Here is a 23,133-nt window from a genome sequence, read left to right on the forward strand (position 1 = left end):
AATTTTTTACAATTTTTTTATCTTATATATATATATATATATATATATATATATATATATATATATATATATATATATATATATATATATATATATATATATATATTTTTTTTTTGGGGGGGGGGATTTATAAAGTTCATAGACATTTGAGGACAGTGTTCATTTTAAACGTAGCATTTGTATTCCCAGTCATAACTGGTAGACAACTTACTGCTATTAGTCAGATCTGATTTTAGACGGGATGACCTGACCAGAATTTATTTAATCTAACTTTAAATTCAAGTGATTTGTACATTATACATTTCAATAACCGCCTGGTGACAGTAATATTTATTACTGATATTGCATTCCCCCGCCAATCCCTCCCCCCCCCCCCCCCCACCAACACATACAAACAACCAGCCACTATTAGCATGAAGTGCAGTTGCTTTGTTGAAACTTGGTGCTTGGGTTTGTTTTCCCATGTGCACTGCTGTTATAGTATTTCTAAATTGGATGCGCAATTTAAAAAAAATTACACATTCTAAGATATGGAACTAACAGTGGAAACTTTTGTGCGTCGATGAATCTAATTTTCGAGTTACTGGCTAGGCCTAGTTTACAGCAACAAAAAAAGAAAAAAAAAAAAGAAAAAGAAAACAAGAAACGAAAGCTGCAACTGTTTAACGATATTTTATATTGGCAGTCATTACACGACGCGTTTGGACTTATGTCCCTTTATTTGCGCCCTCCAAACATCCAAACCAAATAATGCACTCTTTGATATGTTAATCCGAGTGACACCTGGATTTATCAGACGACGACGAAGGTTAGGACTGAGTATTACAATATTTCACATTTGTTAGGCACCACGGTCTTGTAGCACCTTTGAAAGTGGGCAACAAGGACTGTTGTAAGAAAAGTGACTTTTGATAGGGAAAAAAGACCTGTAAAATATTACTTTGTCATGGATTACAGTAGTCTTACATGTAAGGCCTGACGCTGTTATTTTTGTTGTGGGCGTCAACAAAATCAACTTGCTGTCTTAATGTAGGACTAAGATTAAAATCTTTCCTTGCATTATACATTGTAGTTGTAAATAAGTAAACAATAAAAATGGTTTGTATCCATTGGCATATATTTAAATTATACATTGCTTAAGTAATGACTTGTGCTTGATGATACAAATCTGTTTAATTGAAATTATTCCCAGCTTAGATGTGTATTTTGGGGGAAGATGACAACCATATATTAATTGAACAAAAATAAATACCAGGCCTCTTAGTTTATATTTAAATTGCAATGTTTTTACCCTATTTACATTATATAAATTTTGCATTGTCTGACTCGTATTTGAGGTCTGTGGTGGTCATAAGAGTTGAGAAAACTGCTTGTAAAACTTTGGAAAATCTTGAAATAGAATTTATGTTTATTTCGGGAGATTTTTTGAAAATATGTAAGGAAATTTTATACCAGCTTCAAAGAAATTGCCAGATTTTAATGTCTGAATCAGTGAGTATCAAATTATCAGGAAGACATTGCAATGTCTGATCAGAAGTGTACAGGTCATTTGAGACTTCTTTCCATGGGATGCAATACCACTGAAAGACATTTGCCTTTACAGATCACAGGGGGTTCAAGTCTTGGATCATGCCATTACAGATCACAGGGGTTCAAGTTTTGGATCATCCAATGTGGGTATGTAAGAGTCGGCTTTCCAGTAGCTTCCCATGGGTCAGTTGTTTTTTCTGGGCTCTTCCTCCACCAAATATATATGTTGCCATGGCTATTCATGTGCTGAAAATGGCCCTGACCACCAAAAATCACAATCACAATCTTGCATATGTTGGCTCCAAGGATCAAACCAGAAATGGCTGAAGTGCAGAATGAGTGTTCTGCTGTTGTTCTGTGTATGTCCCAACAGTTATTACTTTTTGATAGCATTTTCTGATATTACTTTTACTTTTAGGGCTTTTATATACCATATATGTACATATTTATATACTTTCTCCATCCAAGTACCCTTTTTCCCAGCAGAAATGAACTTAATTACCAAAATATGTAAGATTTTTCTTTTGTTTCAGATATCTTACAGAAACGGATCTTTGACCAAGATACATAACGGCTTCAAGCTACAAAAAATTCATCATAACTAATATAATAGATTTTATCATTGAAGAATAGATGTTTCTGAAGTTGATTCTGCAGAAGGAATTACTTTTCTGTCGTTTTAAAGAGCGTATGGTTAAGTAATTAAAGATGCCTTCAATGCCACGGAAGTATATTTTCATTGTAGTTTTCATCATATTTTGTGTAGTCATTCTCCTTTGGTGGAACCAGCTGTATAGCAGAGTTCATATCAGTTTGATCTGGATTCAGAGCCCAGAATTAGATGTAGCAAACTTACAAAATATCAAGGAGGACGAGTCCAGCCAAACAGTTGTCATGGAAATTCATTCTACAATTAGAAATATTAAGTCGTTACAAAATATTGATATAATATCCCTGGAAAAAGAACAATTCTTTCTTGCAGACAATCAGAACTACAAACCTCAAAGCAATGACAATTTAAAAAAGAACAATTACTTTAATTCCAAAAAGTTAAGACAAACAAAGGGGTGTTATAAAGCAACAGATTATGAAAAATTTGACTGTCATCCTGAAACAGGAGCAACCATGGAGGCATGTGAACAGCGAGGATGTTGTTGGGTACCACTTGTTACACGTAAGAAATCGGTTCACTCTGAAAATATGTCTAACACTCAAGCATCTGTGGATGTTCCATCGTGTTATTATCCATCCAACTACCCTGGGTACCAAGTCAAAGAGAGGAATGACACTGAACTTGGCTTTGTGGCTACATTGGAGAAATCTGTCCCAGGATACTACCCGAATGATATAAAATTGTTAAATTTGGAGGTCATCTTTGAAACTTCATCAAGGTTACATATCAGAGTAAGTTTTAAGTCCAAACTCTGGATGACACTAAAACCTTTTGAGAGAAAGAAAGAGTTTATCCCATTTGTTCACAAATGGATTAAACTCTGGATAACAGTGTCCTAGATCTTTATTCTTGTCTCATCCAATTCATCGTTTTATTTTTCTTTTATTTATAATATAATATAAGCAGACCAGAATTAAAGGTTTCTAAGAGAAAGTAGATCTGCCATAAAACAGAATAGGCAGATAATTTTGGATTTATTTGGTTGGATGAATTGTTGTTCATGTATTCATTCCAGACAGACTAGATATTCTCTTTGTCCACTTACTGTAGAGTAAATGTGACACAGTATATGTACATTTGTTTGTAAGTATTTTACACAAAAACATCAAAGGATAAAAAAACAACAAAACAACAAGCAATTAGTGAATAAGAAGAGAGCTAAGATCGGATAGACACAAAGGCTTAGGGTAAAAGTGAAGCATTCTCTCTAGTTGTAATCTAGATTTTAATTTATTTTTTTCTCTATTTTGACATTTGTTTTATAGATTTATAATCCATCATCCAGGAGGTATGAAGTTCCCCTAGAGGTGCCTCATCCTTCAGAAAGGGCCAGTAACCTTCAGTATGATGTACATCTGAGTGACATGGGTCAGCCTTTCAACCTGGCTGTCAAAAGGGTACAGGATCAGGATGGTCCAACACTGTATGTCATTGTAGTTTTAACATACAAGGGTCATTCATCAACAAACGGGCAGCTTTTTTTGCTGTCAGACTACAGAAAATTACATCTGCTGTATATGCATTTATGAAAATAAGTTCTTCACGTACAAATCATACATAAATGCAACAGAATTTCGTGCCAGATGCATAAGATTGGTAGGTTGGAAATAAAAGCACATGTTTCTTTCCACTATGCCCTGCTTTAGTAATGAGCTATATCCATCATGACCAGTATAATCCTGTCAAAGTGGTTTGTTTTTTTACTTTTTATATGTAGTTATTTATTTAGGAATTACAAGAGGCTGAATAAATGAAAAGTTAAGAGTTCCAACTTTTCTACAGATGAATTTTCAAGAATTTCAGAGATCTCATTATGGTCATATCTGGTAGATTATAATTGAAACCAAAATTATTCAGAACTTACAGTTTCTATAAATTCAAGAAAGGAAAAAAATAATTATTTTTAAGTTCTTAGATTGGTGTAGGTTTTATTGTTTGCAGAGGACAAATAAAAAAAATCTGAAGATTTTAAATTAAAGTTACATATTAACCCTTCCAATAAATATGTAAAACTTAATAAAGTAAACCTTTATAAAAGATTATATTGGCTGCAAAAATTAAATCATTTGAAGTTCCAAAACACATTATACTGAGTGTAGTGCAAGATTCTACATGCAACGGATAATTAATGCCTCTTTACCAAATTCAAACGCTCATCATCCTCCAAAATCATAACTCTTGATTTAAATTTGACGTTTCTTCATTTTATTAAAACATTATTTAGATCACATCCCAAAATATTAAGAGGTTTGAAAACTTTGTACTTTGACAACATCCTTTATTCTTAGTAGTTCTTTTCATGCAGGTTAAACACAAGTGGTGCAGCGGCCTTCCTATTTAGTGACCAATTTCTTCAGCTGTCATACCAACTTCCATCCATATATCTCTATGGACTTGGGGAACACAGAGACACACTTCTTCACAGCATGGAGTGGACTAGGTTTACAATGTGGGCACATGATCAGCCACCAGTGGTATGACTATTGGGCATCTTCCTTTCTCAGTATTTTGAGGATAAAAATCTAGCTCGTGCTAAAATCAGAAATTTAGACTGCTCATAGTAAGATTCACCCATAGGATTCCGCTGCCAGAGAATTACTAGTAAAGAATTAGGACTTTTGAGCACAATCATAAGCTATTTTGCTTAATTAATGTTTAAAAAGTATAAGGTCAGGTCCTGTGTTCTCAAATCTTGTTGAGCAAGAAGCTTGGGATCAGGCTTCAGTTAGATATGATACAGTTCTTAGACTAATCCTGTGTCATCAAAATGTGTCAGACTGGTGGAGGGACTTGAGTTAAAAATACCTCTGAGTTTCTACCATTATTTTAATGAATGTTGTAGACTGTCAAAATTTTGGGACTATGTACATGAGTGCCTTGCTCAAACATTTAGAGAATACATGTATATAGCCAGGTCTTCCAAAAGATACTGTAATTAAGAAACATTGCAAATCATAAAATTTTCACAGCTATCCAATCTTTGGTAATGTACTACTATTTCATAACAGTGTAGAATTTTTTTGCATTCCAAATTATAATATATTTGGGCAGATTTAGGGTATATTACTGTTGAGATTGTTATTGCAGTTTGTAAAGTATATTTTTGTTACATGTAGTAAAATTTCAAATTCTCAGTGTTTAAATACCAAATATTCTTCATTTATGACAATCATTCTTAATCTCATAATAATTATCACCCTTTATCTATTCCTTTTTTTAGTATATGCTTCTCTCCTTCTTAATGTATAACGTTCCAATGTAGTTTTTCTTCCTAACTATAAATCAGCACGCACGAATTAGTCCTATGGAAATTGTTGGAACATGTGTATTTTGTTTCTGGAGTATATAGTAATCAAAACACTTGTAATTTGTGTGTTTTACTTTTGATTCCATAAGATGCATTCACTATTCACGTACTAATTTTATACAGAAAAAAAAACAAAACAAATAATACATCTCTGAAGTAGTTTAAAGACTGTTTTGCCACATATTACAACATACATGTTATATGTTTCTGATCGTAGGAGAACTCCAACCTATATGGTGTTCATCCCTTTTATCTGATGATGGAAGACAATGGGCAGAGTCATGGCTTCTTCCTTCTCAACAGCAATGCCATGGGTGTGTACATTTACACTATTTTTGCAGAATTTTGTATTTGCTTTTAATGTCATGTATGGTGATTTGCCAATACGATTAATGACAGATACTTTTCTCTATCAATTACAATACCTGATCACATTACATTAGGATAATTTTCTCTGCTACCACTAAATCCAGCCTTCCTCAAAACTTTTTCTGTATATTATGTAGATAAAGAGAAGCAACTCTTGTTGGTTAACTCCCCTTCCTAACCACTAGATGCATATAGTTACTGTATTTGCTGGCCTATAAGACGATACTTTATGACTAGAAAATCTTATCTCCATTATATACTCCGAATCAACATATATATCTATTATGTCATCCGAATCGCTTTATTGAATTTTTCGTATGGAAAATAATTCTCCAAGAGTATGAAAAATAATGTGTAAAAAAATATTTCATTTTGGGGAAGAGATCGTGTATGAAAAAATGTAGGATCCCACATTGAGTATTTTAAACAATTACATAATCGTCAGTATTAAAACTTAACATAGATCAGATGTAATTGTGCTAAAGCAGCATTCACCAGTAATGTACATTGTATGTAATATAAGTTGTTTAAATTTGATTGCATATATGTTCGTTAGAATTTACAAGTGTGAAGATGAATAACCATGACAAAGACCTATTGCATTGCAGTTTTCTTCTTGAACCTAATGATTAAATAAAACATATGTCCCATTGAGAGGGAAAGAGATACAGACAGAGATGTCTTCATGATTGTAAATCTTTATTGTTCACTTTCCTGATTGATCTTACTCGTGTACAAGTGCAGTATCATATTCCATTATCAATTAATACCACTAGGTAAGCAATTCATTCTAATTTTTGTTGCCACTTCCATTATTAAAAGAATCACATGGCATTGTAGTACTGTGGTATTTACGTGCTGATTAAATATGCTATGGCTGTATTCAGTCATTCCAAGCTAACACCTGTTTGAGGTCAAGATTCGGCAAACCAGATAAGGTTAGTGAGGTTACCAACAGGGAAATGAGGCTACCCATGGGTATTATGAATACCTTACTGTTAAATATTTAGGCTATCATAAACAGTAACAAAGAAAGAGTGAAGATAAAAAACCAAGTTTTGTAAAATTTAAAAAATAATTTATTTCCCTGGAAAAACAATGGAAAAATGGAAAAAATGACTTATGGTCTTAAGAATCAGATCCAAAAATAATCCAAGAATAATCCCAGAATTAAAATTTAGAGGTCCTAGTAATAAAATGTTCTAATGAATTCAAGTTCGAGCCTTGACAAAAATATCCAAAATGGAAGGCGATGATGTATACTGTAGCCTTTATAAGACTGAGTTGTCTACAGATCTTTGTTATACCACAGAAGATAATATTCTGGTGTTTGAATTTCCAAATAAATTTTCAATAGCTGTCTTGGTCCAGGAATTCTATATGAGCACTAAAATATTTCCAGGCAAAATAATTAATTCCAAAAACAAAATTTCAACTCAACTGGTCACAACAAAACACCTCAAATGTAAAACACCCCACTGACTATACTACAGAATGTATAGACATCGGTATAAAACCTGAATACTGCACAAAACAGATACCCAGATGAGGGTCAACCTTCAAGTAAAACCAGAATTTCTAGAACATTCTAGAAGCTATTTACATCCAAAGTCACGTAGTCCCAGTCAGCCTGATTTCACTATTATCAATCACACATTAAGAATTAAAAAGAGAAAAAAAGAAGTTGTTTACTCGAACTGTTACTAATTTTGAAACCAAGATCAGGAACTAGGTCAGCATTTAGATACAAAGTTATATTTTTAGATGTTGATGATAAAACAGTCGGATCAAAAAAATTTCTAAAAAATGTCAAATTCCAGGAAACAAAATGACATTACTTTAACGTGTAATAAAATTTCTTTTTAAAACTTGCAGACAATTAAATTAAATAAAATATAAATTAAATCAATTATACATAACAGTACTATATAATGAAAAGAAATGCCATGTGGTTACTCATATAAATTTCTCAGCCAGTGACATTTTTGAACTTGCCAATGGAATCAACAGCAATTTAAGGTACATCTAGCGTGAGCAAAGATAAAAACAATTGCCGCCTAAGTACAGGAAGAGTACATGCACTTTAAACAAAATCTTATTTGTTGGGAATGGAGAGATTGTTATACTTGCAAGGAAAATTAGACAGCATGCAAAATGGTGAATATTTAAATCCTGAAGAAGTTTGGTATATATTTTCATAGTTTACATTTACTATTTCATTAATGTTTTATCTCTTTGACAAAGGCTTCAGCAGTACTGGTGCAATAAGGTTAAACAAAATTTAAAAAAACAACACGAAGATCTGAACTTTCTCTCTCTCTCTCTCATATATTGGACCATATTTTATTTGGATCATGAGGTGCAAGAAGAAGAATGCGATGGAATACATATGCATCCTTCTCTCTGTATCTCTCTTCCCCCCCAAAAACCTGGAAAAAGCATTTGAGTATTAATGATACGACTTCCCTATTGCTGTTAATCTGAAATAGCATACAGTGATACTTTTAATATTTATGAAACTGAAAGTTATTATAATTTAATTCCATACAGCATCACGAGTTTTATCCTATCTATAACTCAATACAATTTCAGGTCAGCATCATTATATGTAGCTAAAAGTACATAATACATTCAAATACTTCGTGTGAAACAAATTAGGTACTTTTAGTTACATTTAATGATCCTAACTGGAAAGGTTACTGAGTTACAGATAAAATCAAATTTTCTATGCCGTGTGGAAGGAAGTGAAAAACACAATCCATGGTATTGATCTGGCATTGTCTTATATCAGCATCAACTTATATATGGATGAATGATGAAAGATTTGCCAAATTTGCTGATTTGACTTATACTCTACATTGACTTTTAGGTTGGCAGATATGGTATACCCAGATGTACCAGTTTTTACTTTCGCTGTCATGCTGTTAAGATGTCCTCATAAAATTCTATGGAATTCATAGCAGACTAGCTTACTTATGGAGCTATACAATGAAGCCAGCCAGTAACTCCAGACTGACATTCCATAATGCAATCATTACTGATGGCCTAACCAATGGGCAAAATGATGATGCATGCTGATGGTACATCATTGTCATTTTCCATTGATGAAGATGATGAAATGGAAGTGTTGATCCAACAATAAAACAGATGTAATTTAGTTTACAGCAATAATAGAGGAAATCCACCGTCAGACAATTCTAACAACAAGGTTGATGACTTGGATAATGATGATGATGATGATGATGACAGTTCATAATTCAGAATCAAGCCACAATCGAGTGCAAAAATTACCAAGCCTCACTTGGGGCATTCATGATCCCAGTAATGCAAGAACTTATTTATCATGAGTCCGTTTCATGCAACTTTCTTACCCCATTTGTAAAAACTCACATACAGAGATATTTTATCCACACATACCTTTTGTAGATGTTGATAAAGTGCACAGACAAGTCTTTGATGCCTTGTCAAAAATATAAACATTCGACTTCCCTATATGACTTTTATGCATTTGATGATTTTTCATCTAGTGAAGACGGCCACTAACAATCATTGCTGTTTTTCTCTCTGCTTTCTTTCTTTCAGTTCCCCACTTCTGTTAGGGCTTCAAATTGAGGTGGTGAGAAAGCAAGAGGCACAGGTGTTGTCATTAAACTTTTTCAGCACAGTCTCCTTTCTTGGCACAACCCTGTTAGGGAACATACGTGAGAAGGGACAATGGTCAGCAGAGAACTTTCCCTTCTTGCTAATGAATGGATACTTGAAATTCATAAGTTCAAATCATAGTCTATAAGTTTTGAATGCAACAGTGACTTTTTTGATTCCTTCATAAGTAGCAAGGAACATATTTATATTACCGAGTTAGTAACTTGCTGAATTACTAATTTATGTTTTGCTTTCTCTTCAGTAGAATGTCATTTGAATGCTATATTTGCAGATTCAGAGCATTGAAGTCTACCATGACTCTTGTTTTGTTTAATACTAAGTGTAAACTTTCTTTGATGTGCAACATCTGTAATACATGGTCAGAAGAAGTCTTGGCTACCGTATTAACTAGTTAGTCACAGGGATTGAATTGAGTCTTCTTCCCACATGGTATGTCTTCTCCAGAGCTGCAAGTAGACACATTTGGGCCTTGATGCACGGTGAGTGCAACAGAACTCCTTCAAATCCACCATCCTTCACATGTTACTCGGATGCAACCATGGAGTGGACTAAATTTTAGCTTTCAAGCCACTCTCATTGTTGTTGTTGTGGGGTTTAATGTCATTTTTCAGCACACGATAGGCTATGCATGGCGGCCAGTATTAATGGTGGAGGAAGAACTCAGGAAAACCCCGAGAAGAAACACTGACCCACGAGAAGCTACTGGCAAGCTTTCTCACATACCCACATTGGCCGAATCCTAGACTTGAACCCACGCATACAGGGGTGAGATGGCACTAATCCATAACAGAGAGCGCTTTAGACCACTTGGCCACTCGGGGCCCCCAAGTCACTGTCAAGGACATATATAGGGTGTGGCTACTTCAGAATGCCCTACCCCACTCTGCTACTCTACAGAATTGGTAGATCTCAACAAGGAGGAAGAGATATTTAAGGTGACAGATGCCTTCAGTACTGATCTACCAGCACTTGACAAGAATATAGTAGCTGTTCATATATCTGCTAATTTGTTATATAAGGCAGACAAATGTGTTCCATGCCTGTCAGAGCTGGTTCAGGATGTCATTGCACATTCATTGTTGGATTTGGCCTTATTGGCACCTTTCAGACTCGAGAGACACTCAGCAATAGCCATGCTTAGGAGATGGCAAGGATAGCTAGGATCATTGACCAGGGCTGCTCACCATACCATGGCAAATACTTTGAAGTGTTTGGCTAATTTACTTTGGATACAACATGTCGCATGTCTGTGATCCATGTCTCACAAACCCTATCATACCCTCCCTTTCCTCTTTCCGGATGACCCAGTTTGGCTCACCATTGCTTTGGAGAACAATCGAGGAAGTTCGGAGGCAGGCAGTTCAGGAACTGCCCTTCGACCTTGCCACTCAACCCACATAGGCATTTGGAACCACTTATCCCCTGCCAGTATGAAGGGATGTTAAGCAGCCTCAGGACAGGGGATCTTCTCAGTCACATGTGAACCAATTTCAGTCCCTAGAAAGCATTTGTATAGAGGCAGTAAGAAACTAAATTTTGAGCTCACTAGATTGCTCTGTTCCCTCAGAACAGGAGAGGGGGTGATCTAGTTCATTTGGAGGGGCTGTGGGTTTCATTCATCGACAATCTCCTCTCCTTTCCTCCTCTCCCCTCTTCATGGATGCGCTGTCCGATTGGGAGAAGGATGCCTTTCTACAGTGGGAGATATGGTCACTCATCAAAAGGCAGTTTAGCTTGCAAAAAATAACAATCCTCAGGTTTCAAGGCTGTTTATTTTTTGGAAAGCAAACAGCAAGTTGAGACCCATCATCGGCTTGAGTCGCCTTGACCAATTCAGGATGGAGACTGCAAGATCAATCCGCCTCACCAATCGATGGGATGAGTATGTGGTCAGTCTTAATCAGACAGATGCATATTTTCACATCCCTATCCACCCTGTGTCCTGAACATTTTCTCTGTTTTTGCTAGCCACAAAAAAGTTTATCAGTTCAAAGTTCTCCCTTTGGCCTCAGTATCAGTCCTTGGGCTTTTACTGAGATTATGTATTACATCATCACCCTGTTCCAATCAGTGTTTCTGTAATGATGGCAGCATACCTGGATGACATCCACCAGAAACATATGGTAAGTTCTTTTCTACCCCAAGGTGCCTCTCTCCCTCTTTCTAGATCATCCAGGCTTTCTAGTGAATTGGGAAAGTCAGACAACCCCCCCTCCCACATCCATCCCAGAATTTCGTCCATCTGGACATGGAATGTTTAACCTACTGAACTTGGGTGCAACTTCCTCATGTTCGCGTAGTCAGGTTGGCTGACCATGGGAATCCAGCAGGAGAAGTCCCAAGTGGAAATAATGGTAGGTACTGACAATAGGACACACATCTGGGGTGTCTGCCTGTTGCCGACCAATACTACTGTCAGTGATACATGGGAGCCAGGGCAATGGCCTCTGCACATCAATATCCTAGAAATGAAGGCTGTCATCAATGCCTGGGTTACCGATCTACTTGTTCTAGTGATAGATCTACCCAAGAAGATTCTGGCCAATCCAAATCTTTTCCAGCAACCATATTCATGGGTGGTCCTTCCCTGCCCGGACTGTCCTCTTTTTCTTCATGCTTGGCTCTTATCAGGACAGCCTTGTGAGACAAACATTTGAAACCTTTGATTGTGGAGAGAATCTTGAGAGCAAGAAGGCCCGTCACTCTAAAAGGTTTATGAGGGAAATTGGCATGTTTTCAGGGACTAGTGTCATACCAACAAAATCGTCCCTCTTTGTGCCTCAATCACTCAATTAGCTGACTCTTTATCTGGCTCTTTGAGGAGAAACAGTTGACCCCAATTTCTATCAAAGGCTACCACCTCATGATATTGGACACATTCTGGCATCAAACAAAGATATGATTTTGTTTGGCATGATATAGAACTATCACATCTTTTAGTCCTTTTTGTACTCGTTCAATCAAAATCCCTCATTGTTTCCAAATGGAACCAATCCTGGGTTTTAACATTGCTTAATTCAAATCCATTTGAACCTCTAGCCCACACTTCACTAAAGTCACTATCATCCAAGTCATGTTTTCAATTAGCTTTAGCTTCTGTATGCAAGGCCAGCAAGCTGCAAGTCCTTTATGTTGACCCTAATTCTCTTCAGTTCAGATCAGAGGGATTGATGGTTCTCTTGACACAGCCAGGCTTTGTAACAGTAACCATGTAAGATCCTGTTCATGCTCTCAAGCACTACTTTAAACGAACAGAGACAAGTCACAGCACAAAAAAAATACCTCTTCCTTCCGGTGTAAACTGGAACACAGGATATCACCCCTCAGACCCTTGTTTTGTGACTGATGTGGGTTGTACGCTTGGTGTCCTCTGATGTCTCACCAGATCCAAGTCGCCACACGAAGATTACTGCTCAGAAGCTTCAAGCCATCTTTGCGATCCCTGCATTTGAACATTTGAACAAAACATTTTGGTCTGATATAATAATAGAAGCTGTTGGCTGGCATGTGGAGTCAACATTCTCAAGCTTTCATCTCAAAATCTGGTAATTCCAGTGGTGGAAGCACAGACAGCCACCAGACCCAAATAGGTCAATCAACACAGCTAGTTAGCTTTACTGGATTCACTGGTGAAATTTTGTAGGTGAGAAGATTTCAATATTCATCTTCTTAACTGTAAGGGTCATAGGTCAAGTGACCTCAGGCTGTGTTGCTTACATAATTAGGAGGATGGGTAATCATTCACATGGGGAGTCCAGCTATTTTTCACTAGAATGATACCCTAGGTAGAGGTCAGATGCTCAGCATCCCCTCCTCCTATTGCTTTAATCTCCTAACATAATGTGATCGGGGAAAGTATTCAAAGGAGAAAGCAGATTTTGTTTCTCTGAGAATACTTACCCAATCACATTACTTTAAACCCTCCCATCCACCCTTCCATGTGAGCATCCTCATCAGTATCTTGCTCAGCTAAAAATTAGCAACAACTGGTGGTGCCAAGGGAAGGTAATGGGCAAGAGTTATTGCCCTTTGTCTATTGAAATAGAGGAAGACAATTTTTGTCTTTTGGTAGGACTGGATTTGTGAGGTAGCAGGCTATTATTCCGATCATAATGGTAAGTATTCTCGGAGAAACAAAATTTACCTAAAAATTTGCTTTCTCCAGGCCAACAAAATCATAGGTAGTCATATGTCCCTATTTTCTCAGGCAGGCAGCGAGGGGAGAGAGAAGGATATAGTTTCTCATTTCCCACGCCATACATGGTCACCTGTGCTATTTGGTGACCCACCTGTGGTGCCAAAATACTCCTTTTTGATCTGACTTGAACCAGCTATTGTCAATCATGTTAAGGGTCACCTGATTTTATTATCCGAATTCTTTGCTTTCATTGTCCTACATTGATGAAGGAACTCTCAAGCCATCCCATGATTGGGGATGTTTTTACACAAGAAAACCTACTTTTAAAGAGCATTGTCAAATGTATGAAAACCTAACAAACAGAGCTTCTACTCCAGAAAATTTCTGGTTATGATGTCCAATGTTATTTGAGACCTGCAACAGAAATGTGAGGCTGGATTCAGAAGTAGCAGAGAAAATTGTCCTAATATAATGTGATCATTTAAATATTATTGGAGAAAAAAATGTACCCCAAAATTCCAGTAAGTTACCTGAAGTTACACTTGAGAATTTTTTTATATTTTTGCATGTATTTTTTGTAGACAAAAAAATAATTTCGTTTGGTCTCAGACATAACTTTATACATCAGATATGTGCCTTAGAACATGGCAACAGTTTTGGGGTTTTGTATTTAGAAAGTGATGACTTCATTGTCATGAGAATTTTCACAGACAAGATACATGATTGTGTAAAATTATTTTTATTGTGTTTCTGACCAACTTTTACTTTCTTATTTCTCAACAGATGTGATTTTACAGCCAACTCCCGCTATTACATGGAGGACTATAGGGGGAATCCTGGACTTCTACTTGTTTCTGGGGCCCTCTCCAGCACATGTGGTTTCCCAGTACATTGAAGTCATAGGCCAACCCTTCCTGCCACCCTACTGGAGCCTGGGGTTCCACATCTGCAGGTTTGGATACAAGAATGTAAATCAAACTCTGGATGTGGCTAACAGGGTCAGGCAAGCTGGTATACCTCAGGTAGGTTCAATGTTATAAATTAATTTTGACCTTGTGTAGCAGTATTTATAGTAAGTGAGTGCAGCTAAATCTGACTTGAAGGAGCACTGGTTGGGGAGACAGTCTTAATGTTAAAACCAGATCTTCAGTGTACAGATCAATATTAATACATTTTAATATGTGTCTCTTTTGCGAGATCACCTTTCTTGAGACCTTTATTTTGCCAGAAGGGGTGGTCTTCCAAAGTATGTCTTTTACTCATGTATTTGTTACTGTATTCAACATGGCAATCACATTGTACACTTAAACAATTATCATTTGGTAAAATTGCATGAGGTAAAAGTTTGTAATAAGTGTACATCAGTCAAATCATGAAGTGTCCTCATCACATTTATGTGCATACTTGAAGAGTTTGTTCCCTTTGCATTGAGAGCTCTCCACTTTGGGGGTTTATTCTCATTTCCCAATATCATCGCACTTAACAAAACATGCTTAAGTTCCATTTTCAGGGTCTATTCTAGAAATTGTAATTTAATGGGTTAATCCCCACCCCATCCCCCATTTGAAAAAAAAATTGGGGTGATTTATTGAAGAAATGAAGGTTTCATTTGTAGATATGCATAACTTTTGCTCATTCTGTTAATGTTACAGTGTGATATTTGAGACATAAAGTGCAAATCATTGTAGTCAAGAGCCCTGGAATAGACCTGCAGTTTTTAACTGGTTTAACCCACAGTGTTAACTGCTAACAAGACTACAGTGACATGCATGGTGGTAAATTTCAAGACAGTTCTGGTATTCTAGGCAGATGTGATTAGCTACTTTCTTAAAATGAGGCGGGCTAAGATCAAGACACGTGTAGTTAGAAACTGATGATTTTTATACCGAATACTTATAAAAATGGTACTAGCAGCTGCCTTGCTTGGTGCTCAGCATTAAGAGGTTAGTGTTAGGACTGGTCGGACTGGTGTCAGGATAATGTGATTGGGTGGAACATGATGATACATGTCTGTGGCTTGATGCCCCAGTGCTAGACATCGCTATAAACTGGCACACTTGAGACATCGTAGCAATATGACTGAAAAATTGGAAAAGCATCATTAAAAATACAAATCTTTTCACACACACACACACACACACACACACAAAAGCATAAAAACATATAAAATGTTTGAATTCGCAGTATTCTGTACTGCAGACATGTAGAGCTTCCAAGATTACCCCATGATGTATAGTATTTTTCTGAATGCAGTACTTATAAGATGCCCCTTAATATGCATTGATCAAATTTTCAGTTTAAAAAAGGTTGACTTGTAAGCGAGTATATATGGCATAAATGAACAGTTACATGATAGTTTGAGCAAAGATAAAACGTTGGTGACAGAGGTTTACATCTTATTTAACAACTAAATGATCTTCAGAAACTCTGAATTAAAAGTATAAAATCCAGAATGTTGCATTTAAAGAAAAAACAATTATTGTACTTGGAGAAATCTATTCCAATAGCACTTCAGTTGCATGCTATTTAGAATTTTACCAATATGCCAAACTTATACTTTACAATAAGCGATTAATGCAGAAGTCCATGCAAAATATAAGAAATAAATCAACATGGTTAATACAACCACAAAAATGTAGATGCTTTTGCCATTAAAAATATTAGGTAAACCTGAATGTCAAAAATTGAAATGTTGTTGTTGTTGTAGGGTTTAACGCCATTTTTCAGCACACGATAGGCTATACATGGCGGCCAGTATTAATGGTGGAGGAAGAACCCGGGAAATCCCCGGAAAGAACCACCGACCCTCGAGAAGCTACTGGCAAGCTTTCTCACATACCCACATTAGCCGAATTCAAGACTCGAACCTGCGCAGTCAGAGGTGAGATGGCAGTGATCAGTAACGGAGAGCGCTTTAGACCACTTGGCCACTCGGGGCCCCTAAAATTGAAATGATGAATGACTTAAAATTAATTGTGCTTAACCATAATTGCATATTAAAAAAAATGGTAGTTTTGATAAAAATGAAAGTTCAGTTAACAGAACTACCGGTAGACTTTATACTGTCATTATGCAGTTACTGTAGTTTTTATAATGGGAAATACAGATTCTATATATTACTGATTGCAGGATGTGCAGTGGAATGACATTGACTATGCTATTGGGATGCGAGATTTCACCACAGATATTGAAAGATTTGGGAACCAGTCTGCCATGGTGGATGATCTGCATAGTTTAGGCATGCACTATGTTATTATTACAGTAAGTGTGACATACAGTAAAACATCAGCAATCAAAACATTCTTTGTGCAGACTGTAATAATCTAAATTAATCACGTTTTCCCAATAATTTCAAATTAGGACCCTGACTTCTGAAATGCAGGGTCTCTGTATTAATCATCTTTTAACCCGTTTCATATGCCCATCCATCTTGTAATGCCAAAGCTCCACAACCCTTGCACATAAGTGGATGATAGTGGTAGGTGTGCCTTTTAATTTTTGGTCTTTACAATCTTTGAAAGTTACATTTTTCACTGACCTGGCCATAATAGTATTCATCTGTAATGCATCGTTAATTATGTTTGTTTCAGTCATAATTACTATTTTACACATTCTTCACTAAAACAGGATTTAACCAATTTGAAACAAAGCATCCTTGCATGAAAATCTTTCAGTTTTGTTCAAATGATGCTGTCAGATTTACTTTTAGATATGCTTGTCTACTAAAAACAGAAACAAATGTTCAATGACTTCTCAGAGACCTGCTCAGCTGAATTTGACCACATTTGATAGCAAACATCCTAGCATGAAGGCATTTTGGATATAGTTATAGACAAGTTGATCATCTTTGTATCTTTTCATGGAGTATTACTCAGTATTGATGAGTCCTTGATGGAGTTGGATTTGAACATTTTGTGTCGTCATTTGGCTAAAGATACTTTTAAACTTTGGTCTTTGCAAGTTACATTTTTAGTTCACCTGGCCATAAGGTTTTTCAATTTTCATGTGTCATCTATTTTGCACGGTTTAGTCGTAGCTGCTGTTTACAAGTTAATATCCAAAATGATGAATCAACAGAATGTGACCAGATTTTGATGCAAAGCATTCTGGAATAAAAGTATTTAAATTTTGTTCAAATGATGCTGATTTGCCATTACATATGTCTGTCAGTACTAACTTTCAATGACTTCTCAAAAAACTGCTCAACAGAATTGGACTACATTTTTTGATTGAAAGTACACTGGCATGATTTCATTTAGGAATGAATTATGGCCCATGTTGATCAAACTTGATATCTTTTCATGGAGTGTTGCTTGTAATAATGAGTAGTTGATGGAGATGGATTTCAAGCTCATCATTTTGAGGAGTTATGGCCCCTGAAAGCTTGTCTTCTCCTGACTTTAGTTTCCCAACAAAAGTTTCTCCCAGTAAGGCTTTAAGGAGGAAATTGTAGGGCCCTCTATAGTGCATCTATAAATAGTTCATTTCTTTATTATAGTCACCTTTGAAATTAATTCCCAGAGAGCCTGGATCATAATTAAAAATATATCTCATTAAGTCTGGATTGCCAAATTGTTAATTGGAATTCACTCTTAACCTTATTATATAGTCTAGTCACATTAAAACAACTTATCTGACTATATCAGGTTTATAGAAACAATAGGTTATAGATAATATACATTACTTCTTCAACAATCTGCACCCTGATAACACATGAACCTGCTTATTACTTGGTGGGCATGGATCTTTTTTCTTTAAAAGGAAAATATAACAAAATTGGCCCCCATGTGTTGAACATGAAGAAAATTGAGATCAGAAGTGGTATATGAAACTTGATGTATTGCTTATTTTATCATTGAAAATAGTGGTTAGTGCCTGAAAAGTTAGAATCAACACCATAAAATGTGCAGGTTTCAATAAGAAATCACATATTTTTAAAAAATTTATTGGAAAAATATTTTCTCTGTGCACTGTAAATATTATATTGTGATCAATGAAAAATACTGGTTAGTGCTAACAGGTGGCAACACTGAAATAAATAAATGCCAATTAAATATGTCTCATCAGGTAAAATTCATGTTTTCAAACTGTTTTATTGCTTTTTCAGTGTCAAACAGTATAATCATGGCATGTTCTCTTCATTTAAAACATGGAAAGAGTCATTCATCCATCACAACGATACCTGCAAGCACTTCTGTGAGAACCTATTTAAGTGCAAGTCCTATTTTGATCTTCAACTTGAGGAAGTGTTTGTTGCATTGTAAAAATCAGTTAAAAGAGACCTGTGTTGTTTTATAATGTTAAATGTGTATTTTGTATCTATTCAAGTAAGGGGGAGCAAAATAGTTTAAAGGCATGGAAAATCCTACCTGCATAAGCTCTTGTCACTATTGTGTCTCAAAATCAGTCCATTTTACTTAACCAGTCATACATAGTTTAAAATGTTTTATACTTCATTAGGGTATATATCAATCACTAATATAACTGTATAATTTGTAAATGTGATCGTAGAGTGTAAAGGAAGCAAGTAAAAAGCATAATCTGTGAAGGAAAAGCTTTGTATCATAGATACAGTTCATAATGGTGTTGCAAGATTGAAAGTTTCTAGTGAACTCAAATTGCCAGGTCAACACTCAGAGATTGGTTCAAGGATGAGCAGAAATTTTGGGATTACTTGTATGATGTTGATTCTGATGATACATTCAAATGAAAATGAGTGGGGGCTGCAAATGATATGGAATTAGTTGATTCTTAGTACTTGTGGTTCACACAGCAACATCAACAGGGTGTTTATCTCTGGAACAATTCTCAAGGCCCAGGCAGAGAAAATGGCAAAACGTATGGATAATATCTCCGATTTTAGGGCAGGTCGGAGACAGCTTTGAAGTCCAGGCACCAACATGGAATAAAACAAAATCATTGTTGGGATAGATATGCTAAGTGAATCAGGCAACTACATGTAATTATCCAAACGAGCTCAGAGAGAAATTAAGCCATGATGGATATGTAGAAGACCATGTTTACAATTCTGATGAGGCTGGTCTCTGTTATCAGATGAAGCCAGACACAAATCTAGTTACCAGTTGTTGTTGTTGTTGTGGGGTTTAACGCCATTTTTCAGCACACAATAGGCTATGCATGGCGGCCAGTATTAATGGTGGAGGAAGAACCTGGGAAAACCCCGGGAAGAACCACCGACTACGAGAAGCTACTGGCAAGCTTTCTCACATACCCACATTGGCCGAATCCTAGACACGAACCCATGCAGACAGCGGTGAGATGGCAGTGATCCATAACGGAGAGCGCTTAAGACCACTCGGCCATTCAGGGCCCCTTTAGTTACCAGAGATGACACTCTAAAAGGAGGGCTTCAGGCAGATCAAAGAGAGATTAACACTTTTGTTTTCTGGGCACAAAACTGGCATACACAAGATGACACTATTATGTGTTGGCAAATGTAAGTCTCCTTATTGTTTCCTTGACATGAACTTGGACAGCTTTTCATTGGTATACAGAAATAATGGAAACACTATGAGTATGACTGCAACTATATTTATGGAGTGGTATTGCAAGATGTTTGTTCCCACTGTCACCAGAGTAGAAAGCCCTACTGTTGTTAGATAATTGCCCAGCCCACTCCCCAGCTGATTCATTTGTAACAAGTGATGGAAAGATCTGGGTGGAATACCTCATAAAAACATAACATCTTGTATCCAGCCACTAGACCAAGGAATTATCATCACTTTTAAGCAGAATTACCATGGGCTATTAATACAGTCAATGCTAGACAGTGGAGAAGGTGTTACAACCTTTCTCAAGAGTGTGAGTTTGAAAGAGGCAGTATTGATGGGTGGTCAAGCATGGAAAGTGATCATTCCGAAGATAATAGAGGGCTACTGGAGGAAGGATCTTGGAGTTGCTTTTGACATAAAGGAAGTCCATGATCGGGATGGCATTGTTGAGAGTGACTTTAAAAGTTTCAGTGAAATGGATGTCATTCATAAGGAGGCTCTTTGGGAGAAACTGAGATAGGTATTACTCACAACGATGTGGAGGGGTGGATATGTTGTGACAGTGACTGTCCCACAGCTGAATACATGTCAGAAGAGCAGATTGTTAATTCTGTTACAAACAGATTTGCAGTAGAAGACGATTCCAGCTACCACAAGTGTCAAGAGTGACACCAATTCAGATGTTGCTGTACTTCTCCCCCATCTGCACAGGAAGCAGTAGAATCTGTCAATATCACCATGGAGACCCAAAATGTTGACTCTGTAAAGATCATATAGCTGAGAAATCAGTGAAATTTTGATTGTTGGTTCAGAAATTAAGAGATAGAACCAAAACATAACTGATTTTTCAAAATGTGAATTGATATTTATCAAATGTGTCACAGTTTGCAAATAATATTGTATTCTAATTTACATTTTTTAAAATATAAAGTTTAGACTCATTGAATTCTTGTTTGGTAATGATTAACCTTTGTTCATTTTGTTCATTCAACTGTAATTTAATCTACCTACCTATCTATCCATCAACCCACCCACCCATCCATCCATTTCTATCCACCAATCTATCCATCTTTTTATATGTTGACCTATGTAGTGAAAGAGGAACGAAAAATTGAAAATAGCACAAGTTTTGACATTGTTGTTTCTCAAAAAGAAAGTTGATCTTTCAGTAAAAATAAATCTTGTTTAATTTAGAACTAACAACAAAAGTAGAATGTATCCAGTTCCACACAAAATGCAATGAATATGTTTAGCGGTACCCGTGTGTTAAATGAATGGAAACCATGTGGAATAATGTTTTAAATGACCTCATCAATATAGTTTATCCTGAAATTAATGGTAAGTTATGAAGAAAAAGAAATACACCATTATAAATAGATATTTATCAACGGTTAACTTATCTCCAGAGAACTAGCACGATATAATATAAACTTGACAGCACTCAATGCGATCCAACTTGCTGGGGAGGGATCCCTGATAGAGGTAGGGGTAGGGTACACCTTTTTCTGGAAGGGAAAAGCAGAAGAAGAATACAGGATCCATGGAGTGAGACTTGTCAGTGGTACAAGCCTTTTGAGCCACCTCCCAGATCTACCAACATGCATCAACGAGAGACCATGAAATTTTGCCTCCCTTGATGGGCAAACACTACCTGAAAATCATAGGTGCTTATGCTGCAACCATGACATGCCCAGATGAACTCAAGGAACAGTTCTATACCGGCTTGAACTCTATCATCATGTCTGTTTCTTCCAATTACAAGCTGTTCTTGCTGGGTGATTTCATTGTCAGAGTTGGCATGGACCAAGCTCAGTGAAGTGGTGTGATCGGTAAATATGGAGTTGGCAAAATGAACAGCAACTGTCTGCTTCTCCGGAGCATATGAGCTGAACACAGCCTTGTGATCTCCAACATCATATTTAGACAAGTGGACAAGTATAAGACAACGTGGATGCACCGACAGTCTAAGCTTTGGCACCTCATAGACTACGTCATCACTCTGCAGAGGGACATCAGAGATTTGCTCCTCACTAGAGTTCAGAGGTGTATTAGCAGACATGTTAATGTTCACAAAATATGCCTAAGAGCCACGGAAATTGTTTCTTCCTTACAACTAATGATTTTGTATTTAAATATCAAAAAAATTTCAGGCAGCCTTCAAATGAAAGAAAATCTACAAATCATGCTGTCTGTTGTCTCTGTCCATAACAGTTATGTTAGAGAATTTTGAATCATGTGAAATAATTGGTTGGGAAATAGTAAAAAGCTGTAATGGGTCTTAGTTACCAGATGCTTATATTCAGGCAAGCAGAGTTATTTGCCTCATTGAATATGGGTGGTAAATTGAAATAGCAACTGTAACAGTTTTCAGATGTTGAAAATATGTAATATTTTGATTTCATCAAAGAAAGGAAAGAAATGCATGTTTTGGGGGTAAAAACAAACTGACCATGAACCTATGTTTGATCTTGCTGTTTGTTGTCTATATCCATAACAGTTACAGCAGAGAATTTTGAATTATGTGAAATAATTGGTTGGGAATGAGTCTGTAATGGGCTCAATTAGCCAGATGCTTATATTCAAGCAATCACAGTTAGTTGCCTACATGAGTAAGTATGGTAGTATGGAATAGCATCAGTTTAAAGATATCACAGAAATGTGTTACTTTCATTTAAAGATGTAAAGAAGCCTATCAAATGATACAGAATTCTGATTTGGAGCAGAAATGGGACTGGGTAAAATGAAGTGACCATGGCTCTATGTTTGGTTCGTGCAGTAAGCACTTCACATTAAATGGACAGGATGATGTATTGTTTGTAAAGATTGATCTGAATGGAGAGAGCTACTCGGCAGATGTTACAACTGAACATTTGCAAGCTGTTATGAATGCTACATGGGATTACATTCAGGAACATACTAGTTTGGCAGATTTTTGTAAATG

At 36.3% G+C, this 23,133-nt stretch overlaps 1 protein-coding gene across 3 annotated transcripts in view; it reads left to right on the forward strand.

Annotated features, from left to right (window-relative positions):
* The first annotated feature begins 465 nt into the window (after positions 1–465).
* Positions 466–23,133, forward strand: part of LOC149803669 (lysosomal alpha-glucosidase-like) — a 76,636-nt gene continuing 53,968 nt past the window's right edge. For 2 of the 3 annotated variants that reach the window (XM_089953436.1, XM_089953438.1), the window contains exons 1-7: positions 1,583–1,677; positions 2,064–2,934; positions 3,469–3,626; positions 4,509–4,677; positions 5,728–5,824; positions 14,464–14,702; positions 16,810–16,941. In XM_089953436.1, coding sequence (XP_089809562.1) covers positions 2,239–2,934; positions 3,469–3,626; positions 4,509–4,677; positions 5,728–5,824; positions 14,464–14,702; positions 16,810–16,941 — 1,491 coding nt within the window. In that variant the 5' untranslated portion in view covers positions 1,583–1,677; positions 2,064–2,238. Of the gene's footprint in view, positions 809–1,582; positions 1,678–2,063; positions 2,935–3,468; positions 3,627–4,508; positions 4,678–5,727; positions 5,825–14,463; positions 14,703–16,809; positions 16,942–23,133 lie in introns of those variants that run through there. The other variant, XM_089953437.1, reaches the window with a different exon arrangement.

Source organism: Sinohyriopsis cumingii, chromosome 3 (assembly GCF_028554795.1).
Source record: "Sinohyriopsis cumingii isolate HCF-2022 chromosome 3, ASM2855479v2, whole genome shotgun sequence".
NCBI lineage: Eukaryota > Metazoa > Mollusca > Bivalvia > Unionida > Unionidae > Sinohyriopsis > Sinohyriopsis cumingii.